This window comes from Diadema setosum, chromosome 22 (assembly GCF_964275005.1).
Source record: "Diadema setosum chromosome 22, eeDiaSeto1, whole genome shotgun sequence".
Classification (NCBI taxonomy): Eukaryota; Metazoa; Echinodermata; class Echinoidea; order Diadematoida; family Diadematidae; genus Diadema; species Diadema setosum.
The window spans coordinates 23,920,202-23,939,719 of record NC_092706.1 but is presented as its reverse complement, the minus strand read 5'-3'; the positions used below and the strand labels follow the sequence as shown (position 1 = coordinate 23,939,719).

Below are 19,518 nucleotides of genomic sequence, written 5' to 3'. Positions count from 1 at the left end.
AGATGTACACACAAAAGCAAGCTACTTTGGACATTAATGTGCTTGTACAAGTACTTCGAATCCAGGTCTTTTAAATACATCCAAAGTCAGATACATACTTTGTTGAACCATTCAGTTTTGCATTTTCAGGTATGCTCTTTGCAGAGATGAGATGTAAGAGAAACACAAGAATAGCAGAAATGAAAATATTTAACAAATTAAAACAAAAATAAAGAGTGATAATTATATTTCGAACGAAGAGACAGGAATGGAAAATAAAAAGTTTTTTTAGTGGAAAAATTTAATGAAATCTGTTTAAAAACAAATTCATACAAGCTTCAACTTTTCATCTCCTTGAGCAACTAACTCTTGATTTTACCATTATCTTCGATTTCAGGTCATAAGCTATATTAGGAGTGCTGGGGGGAGTTTAAGAATAAATGACATGTTATGCTATGACCATCATTTGGATCTGTGATGACTCACTTTCTGAGAAATCGAGGCTATTTTTTGAGATATCTGAGATATCAATTAAAGTGGAGCCATCTTTCCAACAACTCTTACAATGTCTCGCAAAGGGATGGAATTCCTCTTCAAACGTGGAGCTTTACTGTTTTTTTTCCCCCTTCTGCTACTTACGAATTTTGTTCCTGAGCTATATCACCCCTCCCCTCCCCCGCCAAAAAAATAAAAAAATAAAGAAGGCTTCCATTGTGAACAAAAGGTATCTGCAAATAAAGAAGTATACGTTGTGATAGTAGATAACTGAGGTGACATTTGAAAATGGTGAAAAAAAAAATGCATGCTGGAGCTTAGATGGTTCAACAAAATGTGCATAAGACTTTTTTTTGTGTGTGTGTACAATATTTCTTTTCTCCTCTTTTATTTTGTTCTGGGTTAGTTTCTACTTAACAAAGGTTTGCTACTTGCATAAATCTCATGCATATTCACCCCAGTTTTCTCTGCCCCGTTGTGCACCCTGCCCCATTGATGTCGCTTCAGCAACATTTACGAAATTAACCGCAATTACAGTATGTACACGTAAACTCTACGTTTCTCAAGTAGAAGGAGAAGCGCAGAAGGGCAGAGTTCATTTTTCCCTCCCCGCATTGCCCCCCTTGCGTAATCTACTTTCGGAGGTAGACTCTCGGCGGAACGCACAAGCGTGACGTTTTCGCCACTCATGATGTCGAAGTTTGTATATACATATGTTGTATATGTACAACACTTAATACAGAGTGGTCGAGTCTACTACAAAACGGTCTAATAGACGATGATAACACGTGGCACTTATATATACACATTTGTATATCAAAATGAAACAGTACATTTAAGCTTTCTTTTCTCTGCTTGCTGCAAGAGGGCTGGCATTTTCGTATCACAAGGGGGAATATAGAGAAAATATGACTTGCGTATCTCATAAATGAGAAGCAATATTCATCCTAGTGATAGGGGTGTTTGAGTGCATTTCAAACTTTGATCAAGCCCCCTGCCCTGACCTTGTCCACACACACAAAAAAGAAAAAAAAAAGTTGAATAAGCAGAGCGAGGAGCTCTTTTTCCCCCATAACAATATTGCTGTCGTGCAAACGTTTCCTGAATGCCGCTAAAATTTGGCAGACGTTTGTGCAATGACACTAATCCTACATGCCTTCTAACTATCACTTTCCTGAATTACTTTCATACCATATAACACTCGAGCTAGTATACGTGTACTTTCAATCTAAATTTCCATCACTCCAGCGCCACGCCACCACACTCGGCTACCCTGTTCGTACGAACTTTTTGTGTGACGGTAACGTGCTACCGGCACACAAACGAAAAAGGTCTGCAAGTGTTGCTGCGCTTGATTCAGTTTTCCATTGCACTTAGCCTAACCTTACGCGGCAAACTTACATGAATACATCGCTATCAATTTGAATGATCTTCCATATAACAACTATTTTTTGATTCCCCTTTTCATTCACTCTAGCTCCACTAAATATGTCCTGAGAATTTTACATACACACTGGTGAATAAGTCCAGTATCCCTGCAAATATGGAGGGAGTTTCCTCCTCTTCTGTCCCTTCCCTCTCATCTTAATCTTTTCATTTGTAAGCATTTTTTTCCTAGTTTACTTAAAGAAAGCATATAGGCTGGCGTATACTGAGGTGGGATTGTAAGTCCAGGAAAATTGTGCCGGTCCTTGAACTAGACATAATATCCATGCAGCATAATTTTGACTTTGTCGTGAGGGGACGGGGCACTAATTCCTTATCCTTACACTGCTTTCTTCGTACTAATTTGTTATATCTTTGTGCTTCACTTCTTTGCTGATAAAAAGCCTGAATCAAGTTAAAATGCAGGATTAAGATTAGAAAAAAAAAAAATTGCTTCACAAAATCAAATCCGATATGAAAAGAAGAGACTGGAGGGATCGTGGTCGTTTTGCGCACAACGTTCGTACGCAGAGGGTCTGTCGTAAACAGATCCCAACATTTTTCCCCGCAGTCTCCACCGCCGATGGACATCTGATTTCGTCAAATTGTTAGCACTGGCCTGAACATCACAGAAAAAAATATCGCAATGTATCACACATTATAAGTCTTTGAGAGCAAATGCGCAAGTGCATTTGCGTTTCGGTCATCATCTTCTACACTACCCAAATTCACGTCTCTTGAAAAGGTGAGAAATCGTGGCAACTCGTCCCCAGGCCGATTTGTCACCACCTGGAGCCCAGAACCTGAAATCATCCTGAGGTGAGAATATGACTTCTTGCAAGCCTAGCCTGACACAGCAAGAAAGGTAAGTATCAGGGTCTGTCTTTTGTAAGAGTGTTGTCTCAAAAGACAAAAAAATGTTTTTCCAAAAAAAATTAAAAAAATGAAACAATAATAATAACAATAATTATTAAGATACACGCTTAGCATGTGGCAGCAATACATAGGTTAGGTGGTCACACAACACATATAATTCTAGGAAAATAGCTCTGAGAAGAGCTCATTTATACAGTATGTGATACAATAATACAAACATCATCAATGTCCTACACATTTTGCCTTTCGTGCCGGCTGCCTCAACAAGGTGATATAACCATCGTAGCGTTCAGTACACGGCCGCGCCAAAACTCTCTTGGGCTATTGCTTCATCCAGTACCCCGCCCTGCCAAAGGCGGTAACAGCCCATCACACACAATTTTTGTTGCTGTTGTTGTTTTGTTTTTGTTTCTTCGTTTGTTCGAGTTAGCTTGCACTCGTACTCTACGTGGGCGACTGAAGACGCGGTTTGACACATGTCTCCATTAACGCGTAAGAAGAGAAAAACGCTCAACTTTGGCGCACCTCCACGAAATCACGGACACGTCCTCCCCGAGGGTCGATCCTCTGATGCTCTCATCAAATTTTGCCAATTTCTGCTGCTCTCGTTGCTATTGAATGCAAGTGCCACAGCAAAAAACCGCGGCGGCGCGTCTTCACGTGAAGCGGACTCATCACAGGAGAAGAGGACACTCCTGCTAAAGTGGTAACAGATGAAGGGGAGGGGGGGAATCACGTTGCTCATCATTTGCGTGAAAATTTTGTGCAGAGGTATATATGTGTTACAGCCAATGAGACGGCCAACCTGATTTCAAAGTCCGGCCCTGCTACTTTGTTTTTCCCTGGCCTGCTGCATTTTCTACTTGACGCAGTTTGTTCTACACGCTTTAAAGTTTGGTGACTCTTGCGATGAGGACGCGTCTGCCTCTCCTCTTGACTGGCCGGGGCGACCCGCCACACCCCTTTCTGCTCTTTGATCGCAGCCTCGTGACAGCCACTCTTGACGTTCCGTGCGAACAACTTCTGCCACATCTCTCTTTCCCCGTAAACTCTGGACAATCGTGCCACAGCAGACTTGGGCCGATATGCTCCCTGGCGTGTCTTCGTCTTTTATAAAGCTGCACACCTGCGGTGTGGATTCATCGCTGGCATGCATCGTGACCCAACAGGGGAGGGGGGTGTGGGGTGACGACGTAGAGTTTGTCGTGAGAGTCCTTCCGAGGGGACTGTCAAAGCGGACTCGCAGGGATGGCCAACACGGAATGATCTGTCGACGGCATCCAAAGACGTAAAGTGGCAGAGAGAAAGTTTTCACAATCGTGCTTCTAATGCTTCGTTCATTTTATCCCACTCCTGCTTCTTATCCTTTGCAGACTTTTCTCAACACAGTGGGCAATCTCCGGAGGGCAAAAGAAAAGTTGAAAGTCCATTATCTTGCGTATTTTTGTTTTCTTCTGTTTTTGAACACTCCTAACAATATGAGGGTCACCTTGACAACCTTACAGGTGTTTCTGAGCAGGGCAACGTCTCTTTCGTCATTCAATGGCCCTCTCCATCTCTCTCTCACTCTCTCTCTCTCTCTCTGTATCTCTCTCTCTCTCCCACTCTCGCTCTCTGCGTCCACCGCGATTGGGATGGCGACGGGTCCCTGCACTAGCTTCCGATGTCGTAGAAGTTGGGCGCCCCCTGGTGGGCGTAGTAGTTGGGCGCCACCGGCTGCGAGGTAGGGATGATGCCCGGCGCGGGCGCCGGCCACTCCTTCTTGTCGTCGCTGTGCGACACGTCACCGTTCTGCATCCGGGCCGGCGGCAGCAGCACCTCGGGCTCCGACGGCCCCATAAGGCCCGTCAGCGTCTTCTTGATGCGCAGAGCCGTGAGCCGCGCCGCGCCGTTCTGGTACCAGCACTCCTTCATCACCTTCGCGTAAGACTCCATCACCTGTGTGGGGATGAGACAGAAGTCAAAACCGATGCAAGGTCATAATTTGGTATAAACATGTTTTACTTTAATTTCAGCCGTTCCCAGGATATAAGTAGATGAATATTCCATCTTAACCTTTTCATAATGAGGGTATAACGGTGAAAGTGAATAAAAAGCACAGTAATCTCATACAGAGTAATACCCTTCTTTTCATGGGAAAATGCAGAAATTTGAATCAAACTGAAACAGACCATAGAAGATGAAGAAAAGAAACAGAGTACTGGTGCAGATATGAATGCTGATATACATAATCGGCATTCCAGGGAAGTTAAGTAGTGGTTTGTAATTTCGTGTGTCACAATATGATGTGTTGCATTTTTAAATGAGCTCAAGAAAATCAAATCTGTCTGTTTTAAAGGGGTGGTATAGTACTGGTTGAGATGAGAATTGAGCTTTTAACTTTTTGTGAAATATGAAGAAACCACTCAAGAAATGTTACAGAGCATACAATTCTAAGAGGAATTCTAAGTTTATTTGATGAAAATTGGTCTTGAAATGGCCGAGATATCCAAAAACAAAGTGAAACAAAACGATCCTAATTAAAGGTTGGTTTTACTTTTTATTTATGTTTGGGATATCTCGGCCATTTCAAAGCAATTTTTTATCAAATAAATTTCCTCTTAGATTATATGCTCTTTCATATTTAGGAGGTTTCTAATTATCTCACATAAAAAAAAAAAGTTGGAAACTTGAAGCCCCCATCTGAACCAAAACTATACCATCCCTTTAACAGTTTGGCAAGTACTTTGTGAACAGAGGGGACATACCTTGTGGCTCGTCCATCGGTTTGGAATGGGCGGTCTTCTCTTCTCCACACAGACTATCCTCTTCATATCCTCAATTCGAGGGTCCATCGGTACCCATGGGTGGTATGGCAGGGCAAACTCTTCATAGATGCCTGTGTAAGAATAACAAGTTGGTTCAGATATCATATCATTATCATCATCACCATCATCTTTTTTTCTCTCTCTTCATCTTCGTCATCGTCATCATCATCAGCAGCAGCAGCATCACCATCATAATCATTATCACCGTCACCGTCATCATCATCATCATCATCACCATCACCATCACCATCACCGTCATCATCACCATCATCATCACCATCACCATCATCATCACCGTCACCGTCATCATCACCATCATCATCACCATCACCGTCACCATCACCACCATCACCGTCACCAGCACCATCATCATAATGATCACCACTAGCACCAGCACCAGCACCATCTCCAGCACTACCATCATCATTTTTTTTTTTTAATCAATTACATGTAACATGTAGTATCTCCATCCCAGAATTCACCATTGCCACATCAAAACCACTAGAGCAAAACGACATATTTACTTTAGCTAACAATATCTCTTTTAGATATCAGTTTACTGGAGACAGACCATCAAACATCTATCTGATAATGACGTAACTGCAAGTAAATCACTTTCTATGAATTCTAACCCAGCGACGCATGTTTCCTATCCTGTTAGCTTGCTGAGGGATAATCTTACACCCTCATTCTCCAGCCCCCCCCCCCCAAAAAAAAAAAAAAAAAATCAGAAAGAGGTATCATTTAGCAGAAGCTCCTTGCCCCATCTTACCAAAGATGGAGCATCGTCTTGCGATCTCCCAGAGGACCAGTCCAAAGGAGTAGACGTCGGCCCGCTTGAAGGAGTCAAAGTGGTTCATGTTTATCGTCTCGTCCAGCACCTCTGGAGCCATGTAGCGCTTGGTTCCTGGAACACACACGTGGCAGATGTACACGGAAGGGGGGAGAAGGAGAAGACGACATATATGATGTGGATGTAGATATTAATGTGAAGTCCAAGGTTTGGAAAGGGTCAGGGCTCTTCACTCATTAAGCTGGATTAGGGAGAATATCTCTCCGATATGATGAAAGTTCAACATCCAAGTGAGAGCACAAAAAAACAAAACAACAACAACAACAACAAGAGACTAGACAAAAATTTCTACATTCTTGAGGAAGTTATGACCCACGGAATCTCAGTAGATTATCTGGCATTACATTCCATGGATATTTCAACATACCAAATCAAAGTTGTGAAATTGCCATATGTTTGGAATTTGCACTCCTTACTTCTTTTTGACATGAAGGGTCAAAAAGTCCACATTCAACCCAAAAGAGCTCTTCATGGACCTACACTCAAGCCTTGTCATAAACTCCACAAGCTCACAGTTCTTTCACAAGATAAAGAAATTTCATCTGTGGTATGAATGTGAGTTAATAATATTCTAGTTTGGGGCTCACTGTCAGCAAAATCACCACAAAAAAAAAGGGAAAAAAAATACACAACTACAACCACACACAAATATTTAATTCTCTTGTATTTATGGAAGCTGATTACCAAGATGTGTACAAAAATGATCACTAATAATTTATCTCAGTCTTTTCAAGCACTGATAATGGGACGAATCAAACTAATGCACCATCAGAAAACAATATTGGGGGCACTACATATCTGACAAATGACCAAACTGACATGGGTGCCATTCATTTGAATATTCCAGTGGCCTCACCTATACGGTTGTTGGGGAAGATGTCCACAGTGTCAGTGGCCGAGTCATGTCGCACAGCCAGGCCGAGGTCAGCAATGGCGCACTGACCGTTGCGCTTGACCAGGATGTTCTTGCTCTTGATGTCTCGGTGGGCGATGGCCGGCTTGCCTGCAGATGGAAAAAGGGGCATCGGGAATTCTTACCTCACTTTCCATTCCTCATTTATTCACTGCTATGCAGTTCCTTTAAGACCTCTTTGAATTATCCTCTTGTACGCTACGCTAATGTAGCATTCATGTGGTAGAGTGTAATCATATTGTAAACTTTGTGCATACACTACAAGACAATTGTTGTATTAACCCATTAGCAACTGAAGATTCTGTACATATAATGGCTTATGCTTAGACCCTGTACTTCAGAGCCTCTTTTCTCAAGTTCACATTTTTCCAGAGTGTGGCTTTGTTTCCGATATTTAAATAGGTTACGAGAGTCCATTTGAATCGAGTTAAACATCATTTTAAAGCTTAGAGTCTGCTCTTTCAGAATCTGTCCTTTAGTAAAAATCCATGTCTGGAAAGTTTTTGTTGGTTTTGTGATGCAGGGTCACATATCGTACAGCCAATGAGAGCCTCCTCCTTACCTTGCATGCCCATGATCTCCATGTGAAGATGGGCGAGGCCGGTTGCTATGGAAAGGGCCATGCGCAGCATCGCCGGGACATCGATGGAGTGGGCGTTCAGGTAGTCGAAGAGGGATCCGTTCTCATGGTACTCACTGACGAGAATGAGCTGGGTCCATGTGCCATTATCTGGTAGAAAAACAACAAACGAACAAACAAACAATGAAATGTGTAAAAGAGACACAACATAAAATTAAAATTAATATACAGGTACTGCTTAGATGAAGACTGGGAAGGGTTCATCACCATAGTGCTTAAATGGGGAGAATTGATTCCATAGAATTTAGATTTTCACAGACAGCCTGACTAGTCTAAAGCAACCACTCAGAGGAAACAAGCTGTGACTATCAAAAGCATGTAGTCAATCTAGCCAGGACAGCAGCAAATTTGATGTAAGCAAATATCATCAGATACAGATTCAATAACACTTTTGTATACTCTACACATATACAATGTATGTACGCAAAATGCTGTATCATGTTACACATCACATAAGTGAAAAAAAGAACAAAAACAAAAGAAAATATTTCTGTTTTTGTTCTTATCTCAAATATATTTGACTTTGAAAAGTGCTCGGATATAAATACTGAGGTTTGTCCAATCTGAGTAGGAATGCCCATTATATATATATATATATATATATATATATATATATATATATATATATATATATATATATATATATATTTTTTTTTTTTTTTTTTTTTTACCATGGCTACTAAAACACTTAATAATTGATGACTATCTACATTAACAAAGGGCAATTTGTCAATCAGTTGTAATAAAAACAGCTTGACACAAAAATTAAACAATTTGGAGAGTCACCTTTGTTGTCTGCCGCGATGAAACCCAGGATGTTTTCATGACGCAGCATCACCGTCTGGTAGATCTCCGCTTCCCGGAACCACGAACGCTCCTCACGCGAACTGAAGATCTTCACGGCGACCGACTCGCCGCGCCACTTGCCCTTGTAGACCTCGCCGTAGCGACCCTTGCCGATGCAGTCCTGGATTAAGATCTGCCGAGCTATGGTGCGCTGGACGAGCAATGGGAGACCTGAATGACGACAGAAAAGAAAAATCATACATCATTAAAACTTTTCTGTTAAATGCCTATCACTAACTGTCATAGGCAGCTGTGCAAATTTATTCTTTGACAAGCAGTTACCACAGAATTGAATAATGCTTCCGGCAACACTTCCTGGCGGAGGCATAAAAACAAAAACAAAAGCAAAAACAAGCAAAAACATGAGGAATTGCAATCTCTGAAAAACAAAGTCCACACAATTTACATATAAATGTATAAATGTATAAATACTCAATTTTTCACTTCGTCATACACACTGCTGATGTTATCATGATCGAGAATGAAGTATCAGAATGGGTTTGAATATGATGGTCATATAACCAGAGGTGAGATTCATATAACAGTACACAGATTGTTTGGTTATGTTTACAACGGGCATAAAAACACACAAAATATCAACTGAACTGAACTAGTAGAAACCCACCGCTTTAAACAATATCCTGCTCTACTTCCAAACTATAATTCTGCCATGTTCTTCTCATTTAAGCACTATCCTAATCCTACAGTGCAACTATGTCAAACATTAGTTATGTTTCTCTAGAATTTCTCTTATCAAATATCAAAACATACGTTTTTCTACATTGTTCGTCTGTTTCAGAACACCATGGTTTGTCACGGTCTCTCAAGGCAATTTCATGGAACGTGATTTAACTGTCGTCACATCTGCACAACCATCACAGGTTCCTAGGAAAAAATGTCTAATGTAACCCCTGCGACCTTGAACGACCCTTTAATCAAGAAGCAGCACACGCGGGGCTAATAAATGAACAGGCATTCCACTGTAAAGAATGTGTGATTACATCGTGATGACACACGTCCCCATAGAGGATGCTGCATTCTGTTGATACATAAATACACCCTGAAAAAACACACAAAGTACATGATGAACACGCATGGCATGCCCTTCAATCTCCTCCCCTCCTCTGAACGAAAAAGAAATCGAGCAAAGAAATGGGCATGCGTGATAATGAGAACCGGCAGAAAGTATTCCTACAGCACTTCCCTTGGTATTTCCTCAGTGTTGCTAGACAACACAACATAGCTCTCATCCCAGGACTTGTTTTTGTACTGTATGCAGCAGAAAGCCACACCTACGTTGTCGTTAGCCTTTTGCCAAGGCCCTCTCGCTGTATGGTGGTGAGCAAATGGGGACAAACAAAGCGAGCCCAGCTGAGTGCAACGACACGAGGGCCCTTTGAGATCTGATTCGCATCCTTATGTTAGCCCTAGGAATTTCCAATTTTTGCTATCCAAATTGGGGAGCAAAGAACTTACCAATCTGCGTGTCAGTCTACCCTAACCCGATTTATAAACGGTGAATGCATGCATATGCCACTGACCTCCACTTGAGGTCAGTGATGCATGCAAACAGGCTGGGCAATGTCGAGACGGAGGATGGGCAGCACACAATTCCCTTGGTCAACCGGAACCTGCTAATATGATTATTCAGTAGGGTTCCTGTGGCCGTGAATGGTAATGTGTGAAGCAGATCTCAAAAGGTAGTGCGCGATGCGTATCACTAGAGTTATAAAAATGTTGTGTCCGTGATAAATATGACTGAATGGTTTCCCCATCGCAGTGCAAAAATTGATTTACGAAAATCGTTAACTTACGGTGCATACGTAAACAGGACTACTCACCAGAGCCGGAGCCTGACGTCGTTGGGTCCACCAGGTCGTCGAGGCGGGGCGAGATGATAAGCTTGTCCTTGGAGCCCTTACTCATGGGCAGTCGGTCCCCGTCGTCACGGCAACTGGGGTGCTTCCGGAGGAAGAGGCAGAGCGTTATGGAGATGCAGATGAAGCAGATGGGGCCGGCCACGGCAGCAGCCACGGCTGTGATGCTGAACCCTGTGCTGCCCGCGTCCAGGTATCCTAGCAACAAGAACGAGAGTGAAACATGTGCAAACCAATGTCAGTCGCTAGTGAAGAGGAAAAGTAGAAAAGTACAATGCACTACAATGAGCTACGAGCTACACCCCAATGGATTTCAAATGACAAGATTGTTTTGCATTTCTGTTTGAATGTTTAGAGTTATCTTCCACGCAAACAATAAATCAGAAAACTTTATAATTACAATCTCCATTGACAAGAAATGTGAAGGACGATATTTTCGCAGACAATTTTTGCAAATGAAGAGGTCGCGGACATTGGAATGGTGCGATGTTGTTTTTGTAATTTGATACCACAGCTATGGACACAACATGCACTAATGCAGCTGTCATTTGTATGACGCACCTCTTGACCCCCGGGATAGGTGCGTCAAAGTACCAATGTGCGTCATACCTTTTAGGTACCATGACGTACCCTCCGTCACAAAAAGTGACCCACCTCTATGAGACATTGACGCATTAACCAGTCAAAATGGTGACGCACCTCTTCGTGAAAATGACTGACCCTTGACGCACATGTTATTCGCAGTACGTGCCAGACTGGAATGCTGCAGAGCTCTGTGTGCGCTCACGCAATTCGCTGCCTGCAAACTGTGTACACCGAACGGAACTTCGCCCGCGTGAATCCCTGTCGCCTACGGACCCTGGATGTTTACTTCGATCGCCGTGGTACTGTATCCCCATGTTGTGGGCGGCTGGGGAGCGTTAGTATAGTAGCTTAGCTGCACACTGTAGCCAGCTTCCACTACACTCCAGTACCCTGTTTCGATTCGAATCGGGGTAGAAGCGTTCCGTTGTGCAATGTCTGCTTCTTTTTCTCTTCTTCTTCATCCGCTTGTCCCTTGCCTCCGAAGTATGAAATGATTTTTAGAGTGTTGCGTGTGTTTTTTGTAACGTTATTGCATCATTTTTCTGCAAGGAAGAGGTGAGTTTCTGTTCGTGTATTGATGTGCACTGCAGTATGTGCAGGTGAAAAGCGTTCGAACTGTCTTTCCCGAGTATCGTGGAAGCTCGATGTATTTCTCGGCCTATCAAAGGAGATCTCATACAACAGAATACTTATAACAAACTATTTTCCGGTCAAAATGAATTGATTTCCTTTGTTTTGTATCGTTTATTGACTTGATCCAAAGGATCTTGTCGCAATACCGAGTTTCCAATGTGTATTTATTTTCACCTTATTTTCGCGTAGCTTTCGGTGCTGTAAACTGTTGCTAGGGCCTAAGCCTACTACTAAACTTACTGTTCTCCACTGTCGTTTCTCACACATCGTTTGGTACAATTTCTTCCATTTTATATCACTTTATCCGTTCCCTTTATACTTTGAAGTATTTGACGTAATTCTTTCAAGTGTCTCGCACTGCTATTTTCGTAACGGCGATTTCTCTGCTTTGCTGCAATACTTTTTCGAATCGAAGCGACGAAGTTTGATACCAGCCGCTGTAGTGTGCCGTGTGTTGTCTTTTCTAAATATTTGTGTTGTTGGGAGGTGTTGATACTTTGTATTTGTTATTTATTTTTCTTAATGTTGATAGGAAAAGGCTGAAATGGTCTGAGTGATGTCTGATGGTGATGATGTGAATGCTGAGCGTACGTGCCGTTCGTTCCATTTTACTTTCCCTCATTCTTCTTTCCCCCTTACTCTTCTTTTCCTTTCCAAGAATGATAAAAAAAAAAAGAAATTACATACACCTCACAACAAAATAGAACCACGTGCTACCAACCTTCGTAAAGTTAAATCTAAATGTTCAATATCAGCGAAGAATAAGGGGAAAGCACGAATGACAATAAATTAGAGCGAAGAGATTGTTTTACATGCAGTCTCTTCGGCTCGAAGAAACTTGACACCCCACCCCTCTCCCCTTGTGGAAATTTCCACAAAAGCAGGTGCCACACCCAGGTGCGTGCCAGACGGAAGAATGCGCGCACTGGAATAAACAGCGTGTAAATATCATGGAAATATCGATCGAAGAACCAGCTCATTAGTTGAATTAAAGGAATCATTGCAAAGATATCGTGATTCTATAGCCTTTCTTTTGGCGCATAGTAGGAAACATCAAACAGTCGAATATAATGTACTTGATCGAATATCTTATGTTCCCTGAACAATAAAAAAAAAGATCGATTAATCAGTCAATTAAAAATGCAACTGAGCCAGAAATACTTAAAAGGTCTCGTATGCCCAGAGAAATTCACTACGAGTAGGTTCAATGAGATGCAGTCATCACCTGGTTAGACAACAAAATCATGACAATTAATTTCAGTTCACGCTCATGATAACTGCTTATTACTTATCAAAGTTTTGGCTATCAACATTCGTTCGTAGGTGTTTTTTGTTTGTTTTGTATGTTTTTCCTCGTGAAAGACGTAATGATTTCTTCGGAATGGAACGTAGACTGCATGTTTACTGTTTATCCAAACAGTAGGCGCCTAGGCGTACTTTCTGAATATATTCAGAAATTTCTATCAACATTTTAAATATATTACAAGACTCCCAAATACCAGTTGAAAAAAATTAAGAAATCGAATTTTTTAGATATGAACAACAACAACAAAAAAAAATGCGTTGGAAAAAACCACTTCAACCTCGAATGACTTCGAATTTCTCTAAACCGTTCCCTAGTTCATGGACATCCCATAGAAACGCGTGTTTTGATATACACGTTGCTATGGCAAACTATCTAGTTTCGCGAAACTACGGCCTGGCCACAGTCATTTTTGCCGTAACCTCCCGCCTCCCCTTCCCCGATTCGAAAACAGCTTGATTGAAGCCCATGCCTATTTAAACACGAACCTTATTAAACCCAAGTTAGGTACATGGTTTATATGGCTAGTGTTTAAATAGAATTTACTATTTTAAGTTAATGCAGGTTTTAATAGACTCTCAGTAATGTTAGTTCCATAATCGTTTGTATGTGTTTTGGGGCCTGGCCTCTGCCATGCCTCGCCTTCTGTATACGTATGTACGCGTGTACTGTATGTATACATGTACCACATGGTCGACATCACGCACATGGTTTTGCTGCAGGTTCCACGGTCGACGGTCGATGCTACACCACAGTGAATGCGATTGAAGGATAGCGAGCTTCGCGATGCCGCGGGCTGTATGTGATGATTTTAATCACAAATCGTGTTTGGTAGTGTGGTTTTGGAGCAAATTTGTACTCAAACTTTCTGAAAAGACCTTTAGTCTGACATCAGATAGAAAAAGAAGACATACGAGAATGAAGTGAGTATCAGTATGTTATAATAAAACTGATTGAAAATTGTGTCATTTTCGCGTTTCCAGGAGCCGGTAAATTCGGCCGACTCGCGATCGCGAGTTTGGTTTACGGAGGGATACCATGCCCCATGCAAGAAGCCTCGCAAAATTACATGACGGTCCCATTAACGAACCTTTTGACACACTCTGGTTAAATGACCGACTATGACGCACATAATGGGTCAGTATTGTGACGGACATTTTGCTCCCGTGACGGCACCACGCGTCATCAAATTGGTGGTACTTGACGCGACCATGACGCACATTTCCCGGGGGTCAAGAGGTGCGTCATACAAATGACAGCTGCATAATGCCTGTCCGTTCACAATATTTTTGCTTGTTGTGAAATTTGTGGCGCAGCCATAATTTGTAAAATTCGCTCCAATTAAACCCTCACGAAAATAACAGCTTTTACAGTGATAGATGTGCAGGATCAAATATCCCTTTCTCTTAGAGCAAAGTACGGCTCAACAACCAGTGCAGGTTCATTCCCAATATCACCTATTTGCTCAATGGAAAAATAATGTGCTTTTAATTATCAGCTACTTGCTATTTGGGGCACACATAAAATATTTCTTTTTTCTTTTTTCTTTTCTTTTCTTTTCTTTCCTGCCAGACAATGATAATGGAACGTGAATTTAAGAAATGTTAATAGAGCATGATGAAACCAACATAATCTGCTCTCGTGCCATTTTTTTTTTCCTTCTCTGTGTGCAAGTAGTATCGAGGTGCATTTTAGATACATTTTTTTTTGGAGGGGGGGGTGCCTGTTTTGTTTGTTGTTGTTTTTTTAATGATATTAATAATATGAAATCACAGACTCTCTTTATAACTATATCAAGCTACTGGGGTCACCCTGAAATAAGCCTGATACAAATGCACCTAGACGTAATATTAAGTTGACAGGTATACAGCTTAACCCAGTCTTTTGAATTGAAGCTGACATACATTTGTAGGTAAAAATATTGTGCATTTTGTTTACCACGGTGTGCTGTGTATCAAATCATGGAAGGAAACACAAACATGCAAACAAACAAACAAAAATGACAGACAGTCGCAGTGATAATGAGGGTAAAGGAGGAGGAAAAATAGGCTGGATATAACTGCATGTTGAAGGCATTAATAATTTGTTCACTTAAAACAAGACATCACTTCAGAACCCTACTGATGGTGTTATCTTGAAAGAGACACAGGAGAAATCAAATATGAACTTGTAAGGGGAAGGGGAAAGAGCAGTGAAATGCAAGTTCTGTTGATTGTGGGAACCAAACATGTTTAACGCTAGAAAAGCAAGATCCTGCTGAGGAGTAGGGTCAGGAGCCCTCAGTGCTTATGTTTATAGTAACTTTGGTTGCTATGGAAATGATCTGGGGACATCCGGGTTCGAAGCATATCGTCTGGGTCGTTGAACCTTTACCCCTCATTCAGGATCCTCCTCATCCTCCCAATTTTTGAAAACATGGCATTCCACCATAAAAGGAGCCATTATTCATCACTTCTATTCCTTTGCATTTTTGGTATGCACATTATACATTACTAAAATACTTTTTAAACAACAATTTTAAGTTCTTGGAAGATGTAACCACAGTACAAACATGAGTCAGAAGAAAATTCTACTCATTGTGTTTGTGATGGCTTTTCATTTGTCCCCCCCCCCCCCCCAAGAGGGGGACAAGTCTGTAAATTATATATAATTGAATTGGATACTGCTAAATGAGGGCATATGAGGACAATTACCCCCCCCCCCCCCCCTTTGGAGTTAGGGTTACTGTCCCCGTGTTCACATTGGCCCCGTGATGCGGGGCCTCAAAACCATAATGTGAACGCTCGCTGGGACTTGTCCCCTCGTCCCCGCGAAGCAAGTAGCGATTATACTCAGGCTGGTGTCCATGGAAAATGTGTATCGCGCAGCAAAATCATCTGGCCTTTTACAGGTTGTTTCGACAACATGGACAATGCCCCTTTACTTCAAGCTTTATTTCCACTAAACCTGTCAGAAACATGATAGTCATATTGCTGTCCTTACAACTGAAAAAGCTACACAATTGAAAGAGTGTTTCTCTACTATTCTGTCTGTCGGACAAGGTCTATCACAAGACTTCATCTGCTTGAATAGACTCTCGCAACAGTTTTGCTTTTGCAGTACTTCCTGTGTTTTTGTTTTTCTTTTCTTTATGTGTATGTGTGTGCCTGTGTTTACAGCTCTTTTTTTTTCTTTCTTTTTTCTTTCTTTTTTCTTTTTTTTTTTTTGGGGGGGGGGGGGTTGCTTCAATCTTTTACCTGTTACCAAGACTATCCCTTCCAGATGATTTAGTGTATGCTGCTTGATACCAAGGGTAAAGGCATATCCTGGAAGGATGAGCTCAATTGTGCAACGTGCCAACAGGATAAACAGGACATGGCACAGACGCAACGGATAGAACGCAGAGGAGGGTGGGGGGGGGGGGGGGGAAACAGAAGTGGTCAAACACTTGATTTTACACCATTCTACCCTCAGACGCACTAGTTGGCCTAATTCTGATGTCAAACAAACAACTTGTTAAGAGGTCTCCCCCTCTTCCCACCCCCCCCCCCCCATCAATTTAAATGGCTTCATATGTAGGACAAGACCATATTGAGGATCTGCCTAATCATAAATGTCCTTGGCTCACTATCCAATTTCCTACAATGTCTACAATTATAAGATACAATGTAGATTTCAATGGTATAACATAGAATGCTCTGGTCATATGGTCACCACACCAGATTATGGCAAAGTTTTAAGCTACAGTACATATGTATAAATACTTGTACACTTCCATTAACACATACATATCTTCTTTTTCTCTCTAACTTTTAATATTTGGATGAAGAATTCCACACAGAGAGTCCAAGGCTGCGTTTATCACCTTTCCCCTGTTTAAACGGCTTTCAAAAGCCGTTTCCAAAGCCCTTTAGAAATGGCTTCGAAAATAGTTGCGTTTATCAACTCTTCGCGAACACGATAACTGGCCTGTCACTGCACAGCGGCACTGCGCAATTCGACCCGAGGAGAAGAGGTCATATTGAGGCGTGCATGGTTCGTAACTGCAGTACAAAGCCGTTTCAAAACAGCTTTGCGTTTATCTCGCTTCAAAAGGCTTCTAGAAACAGGTTTCTGGAAACCTGTTTAGGGAAACCTGTTTCGGAAAGCACAAATTTGCGGCTTTCGAAAAGGCTTTCCAAAAAGGCTTTCAAAAAAGCTTTGCGTTTATCATCTCGTAAAAATTCCCTGAAAGCCGTTTAGAAAACCTGTTTCTGCCGAGAAAAAGAGTTGATAAACGCACCCCAAGATATTTTCCCTGCCAACATATATATTCTTTAAAAAATGATATATCCTCCTACGTAAAAATGAGTGGAATTTCTGTTGTTTCCTACTAATTCATTTCTTTGTGGTTTCATTTGACCATGACATGCAAACCTAGCCACGCTTTGAAATTCAACAATCCTTTGAAACTATTTGTCTTCTGTGGGCAAAAATATACTCTAGTGAGATGATATCTAAGGCAAGGTACATGGTAGCCAAGAAATTCTGGTTATGATTTTCAAGTTTTTGTTGATAAACTAGGAGATGTGATCAAATACGTTGACAAATATGACCATTTTTTTCAGTCAGCATTCTGATTACAAAATGTAAAGAAAAAGTTTGTGTTTTTATTTCTTCTTTTCTGGAAATGTTTTGGGTATTTAAAGTTTATATCTTTCTCATGTCAGTATGTTTTTCCCCACTGGCAGAACGAGTGGTCCTAGTGATAACAAAAGCAAGACAGGCCACACTATGTAAGTACAGTCTATGGCACATGTCTCGATAGTCTCACGAAAAACTATAACAGTTCACCCTTTCTTGTGACCACACAGACAACTGTAAAACACGAAATATCCGTGTGCATCTTAATTTTGCAAATTTCACGAGAGCCAAGGGTCAATAAATTATACTGCACACAAAAGTTCTTGTCTATACACTACATGAAATAAATGCCAGTGGTAATTTGCAAAAATTTCAGGCTGCAAAAAAAATATCATGTATGGTCGTCAGCTACAATTCGCAAAAATCTCATGCTGCAAATATAATATCTTGCTTTTAATACAGTACATGCTGCTGGCTAGTTTAGGGCTCTTGGGAAAGCACTACCAAAGTCACAGAGAATACTTTCCATTTTTATCACATCCAAAACGATGCAAGTCATTTCTACCATGTCTTCAGTGGTTACGTGATAACTACCTTATCAAAAAACTAGAAAAGCGCTCTGAGAGCGCAGACCTCCGCCAAGCAGCTACTTTCCATTGACGATCTCACTCTTCGATTGAGATCTGTGATTTTCACCCATACGTATGCATGTTGAAAAATAGCCTGATATCCCAATATAGAAGGCTCTGTTACGGCATAAACCTTCAGCTGTGTGGCACGCCTCGCCCTAGCAGAAACTAGAGCACACACTTCAGTGCGCGTATGAAAACCTAAAAAATGTGCAGCTTGAACTCCCCAATTTCATTGACCGACCTGCCAAAATATTGAAAATCCTTCATATAATCCGTAAAAATGTCCGGATCACTACCAAAATTTAAATAATCATCTGTTCCTAGTGTCATTCTCAACCTTTTCTACAAGTTTTTATCCAAATCTGTCCTCAACTTTTTGAGTTATTTTGTACAAAGACAGACAAACAAACAAACAAACCAACGGTCTCGAAAAAGTAACCTCCTCCCTTGGTGGAGGTAATTAGTAGGGGCAAATAAATATCTTGAAGTGTTTTATCCTTTTTGTGTGTTTATTGATCGTGTTCGTGTCAGGGGAAAGAGAAGGAATCCTTTCTATATTTTGTCTTTCTTTAGTGTGGTGTTCTGATGGAGACGATATGCTATTGAGTCAAGACGTGAGAGTGTTCTGATTGTACCTTTGCAGGCGTTCATGCAGGACTCGTTGTCCGGGAAACGGTTGTCGTTGCCTCCGCACCCGCCGTAGATGAACTCCTGGCATACCTTGCTGGTCGTGTTGTAGAAGAAGCGCTTCTCCACCAACCCGCAGTCCCCACGCATCGGCATCTGCACGCACTGATCTAGAGGGACGAAAGGAGGTGGGGAGGCAAGCAGAGATTCGTTATACGTCTTCTCGCGGTGGTAACGGACCAGGTCGTCAGCGGACATATTCGCAGGATTCCACATCTTGGCTCGTTCTGGCGCTGGTGGTTTTCACATCAAACAATTAACATCAAAGTTTGTTGACGTAAACTGGCAAGTCTACTTTTACGAGGAAAATAAAAAAGAGCAATTCTGATGCCTTCTTCACGGTGTGTTCACATGTGCAGCAGTTT

At 41.6% G+C, this 19,518-nt stretch overlaps 1 protein-coding gene across 1 annotated transcript in view; it reads right to left on the bottom strand.

The window, feature by feature from the left end:
- Positions 1-4,428: 4,428 nt before the first annotated feature.
- Positions 4,429-19,518, bottom strand: part of LOC140245385 (TGF-beta receptor type-1-like) — a 54,695-nt gene continuing 39,605 nt past the window's right edge. The window contains exons 3-10 of the mRNA XM_072324961.1: positions 19,102-19,263; positions 10,676-10,909; positions 8,775-9,005; positions 7,911-8,078; positions 7,292-7,438; positions 6,355-6,489; positions 5,523-5,653; positions 4,429-4,713 (exon numbers count right to left, since the gene is read on the bottom strand). Of these exons, the coding sequence (XP_072181062.1) occupies positions 4,429-4,713; positions 5,523-5,653; positions 6,355-6,489; positions 7,292-7,438; positions 7,911-8,078; positions 8,775-9,005; positions 10,676-10,909; positions 19,102-19,263 (1,493 nt within the window). The remainder of the gene's footprint in view (positions 4,714-5,522; positions 5,654-6,354; positions 6,490-7,291; positions 7,439-7,910; positions 8,079-8,774; positions 9,006-10,675; positions 10,910-19,101; positions 19,264-19,518) is intronic.